The 8,746-nt window shown below is 43.9% G+C and overlaps 1 protein-coding gene across 1 annotated transcript; it reads left to right on the forward strand.

Moving 5' to 3' along the window:
* The first annotated feature begins 3,406 nt into the window (after positions 1 to 3,406).
* Positions 3,407 to 5,727, forward strand: MAGEE2 (MAGE family member E2). The gene has a single exon (XM_077887414.1). The coding sequence runs from the start codon at positions 3,483 to 3,485 to the stop codon at positions 5,196 to 5,198; it is 1,716 nt and encodes a 571-aa protein (XP_077743540.1). The 5' UTR covers positions 3,407 to 3,482; the 3' UTR covers positions 5,199 to 5,727.
* The last annotated feature ends 3,019 nt before the right edge of the window (positions 5,728 to 8,746 follow it).

Raw genomic sequence — 8,746 nt, forward strand, 5'->3', positions numbered from 1 at the left:
ACACAAGAAACAACAAATGCTGAGGATGTGGAGAAAAAGGAATTTGTGCACTAATGGTGGGAATGCAAACTACTGTATACACTGTATAAAACAATTTGGAGGTTCCTCAAAAAGTTAAAAATAAAAGTTAAAAATAGGTTCCTATGATCCAGTAATTGCACTACTGAGTACCCAATGAATACAAGACACTAATTCAAAAGGATATATATATTCCTTTATTTTTTGCACATTATTTATAATAGCCAAATTATTGAAGCATTCCAATTGTCTATCAATAGATGAATGGATAAAGAAGATGTACAGACACACACACACAGACACACACACACACACACAGACACACACACACACACACACACACTGGATTGTTACACAGCCATAAAAAGAATGAAATTTTGCCATTTGCAACGATATGTTGGAGCTAGAGAGTATAATGCTAAATGAAAAAAGTCAGTCAGAAAAAGGCAAATACCCTATGATTTCACTCATATGTGGAATTTAAGATATTCATGGTTTTATTTTTTTTTTATTCATGGTTTTAAATTGCAAAAAGGATGTCAGAAAGTATCGCTAGAAGTCCAAAATGGTGAGTATGGTCTCATCTTTTTCATTCACACTTAGAGTGCACAATATACCATATATCATATTCACAGTCACAACTCCTTAATTTTCCATTTAGCAAGAACTAGAACTATTTCAGAGACCAGTAGACTATAAATGACTGAGACGAAATGCTGAGACACCTGCACCCCGATGTTTATAGCAGCAATGTCCACAATAGCCAAACTGTGGAAGAAGCCTTGGTGTCCATCAAAAGATGAATGGATAAAGAAGATGTGGTATATGTATACAATGGAATATTACTCAGCCATTAGAAACGACAAATACCCACCATTTGCTTCGACGTGGATGGAACTGGAGGGTATTGTGCTGAGTGAAATAAGTCAATCAGAAAAGGACAAACATTATATGGTCTCATTCATTTGGAGAATATAAAAATTAGTGAAAGGGAATAAAGGGAAAGGAGAGAAAATGAGTGAAAATATCAGTGAGAGACACCTAACTCTGGGAAATGAACAAGGGGTAGTGGAAAGGGAGGTGGGTGCGGGGTTGGGGTGACTGGGTAATGGGCACGGAGGGGGGCACTTGATGGGATGAGCACTGGGTGTTATGCTAAATGTTGGCAAATTGAACTCCAATAAAAGAATTTAAAAAATAATAAATAACTGAGACCAGGAATGTAGCACTGTGTAACCTGGGAGTAGACTTCATGAATGGATTCTGGTGGATAAAAACGAAGATGGAAACCCAGGTAGGGAACAATTTGTGAAGGACTTGAAATCTGTGGAATTAGATTAGGATGTTATTTCAGAAGTAAAATGCTACCATTTGATGTTTTTTTTTTTTTGTTACTAGATGGAGGGTTAATAGAAGTTTCAACTCATGACAAAAATGTGAGCTGGGTTTCAGGAAAATATATATCTTTTTTTTTTGTGACTGGGAATAAAAATCCTCTTTGAATCTACACCTTGGTAGCACCTGTCTAGACAAAGAACATGGAGTTCTTTTTTTTAAATAAATTTATTTTTTATTGGTGTTCAATTTACCAACATACAGAATAACACCCAGTGCTCATCCCGTCAAGTGCCCCCCTCAGTGCCCGTCACCCATTCACCCCCACCCCCCGCCCTCCTCCCCTTCCACCACCCCTCGTTAGTTTTCCAGAGTTAGGAGTCTTTATGTTCTGTCTCCCTTTCTGATATTTCCCACACATTTCTTCTCCCTTCCCTTATATTCCCTTTCACTATTATTTATATTCCCCAAATGAATGAGAACATACACTGTTTGTCCTTCTCCGATTGACTTACTTCACTCAGCATAATACCCTCCAGTTCCATCCACGTTGAAGCAAATGGTGGGTATTTGTCGTTTCTAATGGCTGAGGAATATTCCATTGTATACATAGACCACAGCTTCTTTATCCATTCATCTTTCGATGGACACCGAGGCTCCTTCCACAGTTTGGCTATTGTGGACATTGCTGCTAGAAACATCGGGGTGCAGGTGTCCCAGCGTTTCATTGCATGCAGATGGCAATCTTATGTAAATTTTTTCTCCTTCCCCAATATTTAACCACGTATCTTGATGTGAGAGCTAGGATTTAGCCCAATTATTTTGGTAGCACTCCCTAAAAATAACGCAGCTGATCTTTCTTCCTGGTCAGAGTGCTTGGATTATGCTTCCGCAAACACATAACCAACCTCTAAATAACCAGGCCCTATTCTGGTTTTGCCATTCCCATTTTGTGGGGTCCCAACCAATTCTGTTATACTGCTAAATCAGAAAACAGGAAATCCAATCATTCCTGGCTTACCATCTGCATTCTCATTTCCCACCCATCCTGGTACACTGGTTTTAGCCACTTTGGGTAACCAGATGTAATTCAACTTATGTTGTACTTTCACATCTCTGGGACTTTTCTGATATGCTGATCCTTCAGCCTGGAATTCCCTTATAGATCCTTTCCATCCTATTCATCACTTAAAGTTCAATTCTTCCTTGAGGCATGTGCCCCCATTCCAAGATTTCTCAAATTAAGCTGTAATTCATGGCTTGCTCCTTCTGTGTGTATACTATATGTTAATTGACCCTACATTACAGCAACTATTTCCATCTACTTTATAGGTCATTTTTAATGAACTCTTTGAATGGCAGATGGTGTCATAGAGAGTACTTATGCTTGAGACTCTGACAGAACTGGATTCAAATCCTATTCTCTTCCATTTATTGCTCCCTGATTTTGAACAAGTAAATCAACTTCTCTGACCCAGTTCCCTCATCCGCAAAATGAAGACCATTAAGAGTAGCCACCTCATATCTAGCATTAAATGTTTTAATATGGGACAAATGGAAGTACCAGAAACTGCCTGGTACATCGTAAATGCTTCATAACGGTAGGCTCTCATTATTATCACCACGGTTTGAACTTACCTCAGAATGTAAACTCTACAGAAAAAGATAATTATGTTTGTCCTCTGATGTGACCCTAGTACCCAGCACTGTGCCTGGCATGAAGTACGTACTCAAGAAATGTCTGTTGAGTTTGTGGATAAATTAATGAATCCATAAAACAATTCTCATTCTTAGCATCCTCCTTTTCTTCTTTGACTCTTCTACTATCTATTAACGTGGTGCTTCATACCTCACAGAAAAACTATTAAGTAGAGGGTCACTGAACATTCCCCATCCCTTGTTCATTTTGCTTTACCTCCACTTGTTGCCCCCTTTCTTGAATTCTCTGCTCTAACAAGTTTGAATTCAGCAGTGACCACTACAGCCTAGCCTTCCTGACAGAGGTAGCACGCAGGAGTGGGGGGGCGGGTAGCGGGGCGTGGCTACAGTGTCGCAGAACCAGACTGCGCTTGCGTAGGCTGCGACAACGCGGAGCACTGAGAGGCCAGTGGTCATTGCTCACTGGGTGTATGTGTGGAAATATCACTTCTCTCACCAGCTCTCACTCCGGATCCCGGGTCTCTGGTTTAGGATTTGCCGGAGGCGCCGACATTCCTACCATCCTCTCTGACAGGTTGCTGACCTCCCGGTTCCTGCTCCTGACTCCTGGAACCATGTCTCTGGTAAGCCAGAATGCGCGCCGCGGCAGCGCAGAGACCACTGCAGATTACAGCGACGGCCAGGGTGAGATGCAGGCTAGTAACGCCTCCGGGTCCCCGACCTCCATGCTAGTTCCCCAGGCCCTCCAGGGCCCTCATGCGCCAATCAACCCTCAGGGTGCCAGCGCTTTCCAGGCTGCGCAGGACCCGAATGACCTCGAGGTCCTAATCGAAGAGCAGTCCCAACGTTTGGGGGCGCTCAGGGTCCAGGACCCTCTAGAAGACAGGTCGATTGCTTTGGTGAATTTCATGCGAATGAAAAGCCAAACAGAAGGTTCCATCCAGCAGGCTGAGATGCTGGAGTTCCTCAGAGAATACTCAGATCAGTTCCCTGAGATCCTCAGACGAGCCTCAGCCCACCTGGATCAGGTGTTTGGGTTGAACCTGAGGGTTCTTGATCCCCAGGCTGACATTTACAACCTAATCAGCAAACGGGGGTTCCAGACCTCTGATCAGTTAGCAGAATCCCTGGATGTGCCAAAGGCAGGTCTCCTGGCCTTGGTCTTAGGCCACATCCTCCTGAATGGTAACCGGGCAAGAGAAGCATCCATTTGGGACCTGCTGTTAAAGGTTGATTTGTTGGGTGATCCTCAGAGGATCAACAACCTTTTTGCAAACACAAGAAACCTGCTCATTACTGACTTTGTGCGCATGCGGTTCTTGGAGTACTGGCCAGTGTATGGCACCAATCCCCTTGAATTTGAGTTCTTGTGGGGCTCTAGAGCCCATAGGGAAATCACAAAGATGGAAGCCCTGAAATTTGTGGCAGAGGCCCATGATGAAGAACCCTGGAGCTGGCCAGAAGAATATAACAAGGCCCTGGAAGCTGACAAAGCCAAAGAAAGAAGACAGGCTGCTGGCTTGGAATTCTGGTCAGAGGAAACTATGAATGATAAGGCCAATGATTTGGTCCAATTGGCCATTAATGTCACTGAGGAGTTGCTACCTATACATCAGGATGAGCTACTGGCTCACACTGGCAAAGAATTTGAAGAAGTGTTCCCAAATATCCTCAGTCGAGCTACTCTAATCCTTGATCTGTTCTATGGATTCTCTCTGATTGAAGTTGATACCAGTGAGCACATCTACCTCCTTGTCCAGCAACCAGAATCAGAAGAAGAGCAAATGATGCTAGACAGCCTGGGGAGACCCACTCAAGAATATGTGATGCCAATTTTGGGTTTGATCTTCCTGATGGGAAACCGTGTCAAAGAGGCCAACATCTGGAACATGCTTCGAAGATTTGGTGTGGATGTAGGGAGAAAGCATGCCATCACCTGCAAGCTTATGAGACAGCGATACTTGGAATGCAGGCCACTCTCCTACTCTAATCCGGTTGAATATGAGCTTCTTTGGGGTCCAAGAGCTCACCTGGAAACTACCAAAATGAAAGCCTTGGAGTATATGGCCAGGCTCTACAGAAAGCGACCACAGGACTGGCCTGAGCAATATAGGGAGGCTGTTGAAGATGAGGAGTCCAGAGCCAGATCTGAGGCAACTGCCATGTTCTTCTTCAGCCCCATGTGAAGTCTGGGGAAATGTATCACTTTAGTTGTGTGGCATCAGTTAAAGGGGCCCTGGGGAAATGGGCACTGGGGCTCCAAATAAGAAGTCAGTCAGGCCTGGGGTGGAAAGTACACATTGTGCTTGCTATTTGTGTTCTATTACTAATAGTATTTCCTTTCTTATAATATATCTTTGAATTAGGTTCATGATCAATGTTTATAAATGAAATTGCTCATTTGTGATCCCCGTCTTATTTTACTATAAAAGCTCAGATAACTGTGTAAAATGCATTGGTGATATTTACATCTTTCTATGATATGGAAGAGAATATAAAGTTGTTTTTTAACTGTTTGAAATAATTAGTAAAATGGTATGGTGCAAATGTTAAGTAACAATAGTAACAATACACACAACAAAAACAAACACAAAATCACTTATCTGTGGATGCCTTCTTTGTGTCTACTCTTGTGTAAGGAAAAAAAGGCTGGTATTCACCTGTTTGCTTTGTTGTTCCAAAATGTTGTGAAAAATAAAAGTATAATGAATTAGATCCCATGCTTAAGCACTCTTTTTTATTCAACAAACATTTATTAAGCATCTGCTATGCTCCGTGCTGGGAATATAAAGGTGAAGAAGACCCAGCTGAACCCAGGGCTTAAGGGGGAGGGTCCATGGAAGTAAACCAAAAATTGTTTCATTGCTGTGGCAAGATGGTATAATGAGGATAAACTCAAGAGTTAGTTCTAGGAGAGGCCACAGGAGTAATTTCCAACTAAACTGTAGGTGCTGGGAGGGTATGGTGGAGAAGACAATGGGGCACAAGAAAGGCTAGGGGAGGGGCAGGGTGGTGTCAAGCAAAAGATTAGTAGGGGAGTGGCAGAGGAGGTGGTAGGGGATAATGAGGTGGTATGGAGGGCTCAGGACAAGTTGTCCTATAGTGACTTCTATTCTACCACCTGAGGTTGGGGTGGGGGAGAGAGGGATTGTTTATGAAGTCAGGGGCAGTATGTAAATCACCTTTTAGAGGATTCACAAAGACAATGTTCAGTTCAAGGGGAAGTGGGAGAGGGAAGCCTGGGGCAGAGATAAGGAAGACCCATATTCTCCAGAGTGGGTCTTGGGAATCAACAATGGTTCTCCCGAAGGCAGCTGGTCTTGGCTCTTGGGTCAGACAGAACAATCTACCTGGAGCTCTGTCCAGCAACCTTGGCCAGTGGAATTTATTTCTACACCTAAGCTGTTAAGGTGAGTGAGTATTTTGGCTCTCTTCATCCTGATGCTTTTTTGCAGCTTCTAACCCTCCTCACAGCTCTCCCTAAGTTTTCCCTAGAAAGCCTACAAATAACAATTTCTATAAGGGAGTCCTGGCTCAGTAGTGGATGTTAAATGGAAAGTCATCTATGACGGCAGGGGTGGGGGAGGTGCCTACGCATGGTGTAGATTTTATGTTTCCTCACCCCCCCACCCCACCCCGCACCCATAAGCTTTCTGTCCTTTCATACGTTTAATCAATAAGGGCTACCCTCAACTGCCACCTCCTAACAAATGAGAAAAGATGCTCCTCACATTTTCGTCAGTCTCAGGAAGAGAATGACACGACCATTTTACCGGGGGAGGGGACAAGAAGGGAAATACACCGTTTTGGTCCCAAATACCGCAGCCTGCAGAAGTCAAATTAGAGCTGCCTGCTTGGGGAAGCCACTGCGCACGCGCACTCCGCGGTTGCCTGGGAGATACAACCCCCACCTTGTCTCCGCGATCTCCCTATCACAGCAATCCGGGGAAAACTAAACACTAAGGGCAGGATTTCCAGTCATGAGAAAATGAGTAACTAGAGAGCTAGAGCTAAAGGGGTTCTGGAAAATGGGATGGGGGTTGGAGTTATGAGGCAGGAGAGCTTCTAACTCAAAGGCCGGACCTTGAAGTAGGGTCCTGCCTACATGCTGAGATCTCATTCTTTAGCCTCCTTGGATCCTTAATCTGTGCACGCTTGTGAGGCAGGGGAGGGGGGCAAACAGATTAAGATGCCAAATTTTCCTTGCTCTGATTTTTTTTTTGGGGGGGTGGTGCAGTGTCTGGATCCTCGAGAACATCAGTTGTTCTGCGGGTACCAGTAGAGAGAAACCTGCCAAGGGGTGGGTGTAGCATCCAGACCAACAATAGTGTAAAACTGCCAACTTCTTTAATACTAAATTTGTTCTAGGTACTGTGCTGGGTTCTCCACCTCCTTTAGCTCTAATCTTTCCAGCAGTTCTCTAAGAAGCATTTTAATAGCCTTATTTGGCACTGTAGGAAACTGAGGCCCACACAGCCAGTCACCGAAGGCTGGTGTTGGAGTCTAAGTCTGCCTGTGACTATGGTTCACACTCTTTCCAGTATACTACATCGCAGGCCCCTTCCAGCTTGTGCTCTGTTTTCACTCTAACTTATTGAATCTCGAGAAATATAAGGAAAGGCTGCATGACATGATGGGAGAGGCAAGATGATAGCCCTCTGGAGGCCAATGAAAGTACTGCTGAAATTTTCCAGGCTCTTCCTAGTTCCATCACTCAGGCTCCACTAGAGCTGTCTAGGTGTAGAAAGTGCGTTTTTGTCCAATCTCCTTACTCTGTCCTATGAGTCTTCCCCAATTTGCCCTCTTCCTGCAAGCATCCAGCCTTATCTGCTGGCTTTCACCCAGAGAAAGTAAAACATCACCATTTCTGGGCCTCCAGAAATGTTTGGCAATGTATTTTGTGATCCTGAAAGAACACTGGCCTGATAGAGATCATGCTTTGCCAAAGGGAGGTCAGGATGCAAAAACAGAAGTGGGAGATAGCCCCTCTGTCACAGATGCCACATGTAGTTTCCTAGAAGTGACAAAGATGAGACTTGCATGGGGCACATGCCTGTGGTAAGGGAAAGGTTGTAGTCTCTCTGTGGCTACAGCCATTCCTTGGAAGGCTAGGGGAGATCTGGGTACTCTGCTTTCTACACACACCAAATTAAAATTAGCACCCCCTAGGAGAAACAGTGATGGAAGTGGGTGTCTAGTAAATAAGACTTACAAAAGATGCTGCATGAATTAATTCAATGTAAAATCACCAATAGGCCTTTAAACACTGAACCAAGTATTTTTCTTATCTGTGTGAATTTAGAAAAATGATAAAGTCTCAGTTCATTTGTAGACTCTTTGGGCTATCAATACCACAAGTATTGAATTTTGGCCAAGGTAGGGCTTGCAAAATGGGTGTTAGTTAGATATGAGCTCATAACCCTATATATACAATGCCATTTGGATTCCCCTTTGATCCTTCCTGGAAAGAAAATGTTGAGAATACATTCACTTTCAGTTGCTGAGACCCAGGAGTGTCCTCTTCTGGAGAAGATGGGTGGTTAGGGAAGACTTTTCCTGCCTTCTTTCCATCAGTTTCTCACTGAGCACACTCAATGAGCATTATAATTCAAGGAAAAGCTGAGCTGGACTGGCACATGTGGTCTTCAAGGCAGTTCTCCCAGCCCTAGGATTGCTGCTCCTAGGCCCTCCAATACCAACAATCTAGACCAGCCTGTAAGTACCCTTTAGGTTC

This window comes from Canis aureus, chromosome X (genome assembly GCF_053574225.1).
Source record: "Canis aureus isolate CA01 chromosome X, VMU_Caureus_v.1.0, whole genome shotgun sequence".
NCBI lineage: Eukaryota > Metazoa > Chordata > Mammalia > Carnivora > Canidae > Canis > Canis aureus.

Coding starts and splice junctions, on each gene's coding strand:
- MAGEE2 (XM_077887414.1), top strand. CDS start 3,483: ATGTGTGGAAATATCACTTCTCTCACCAGCTCTCACTCCGGATCCCGG.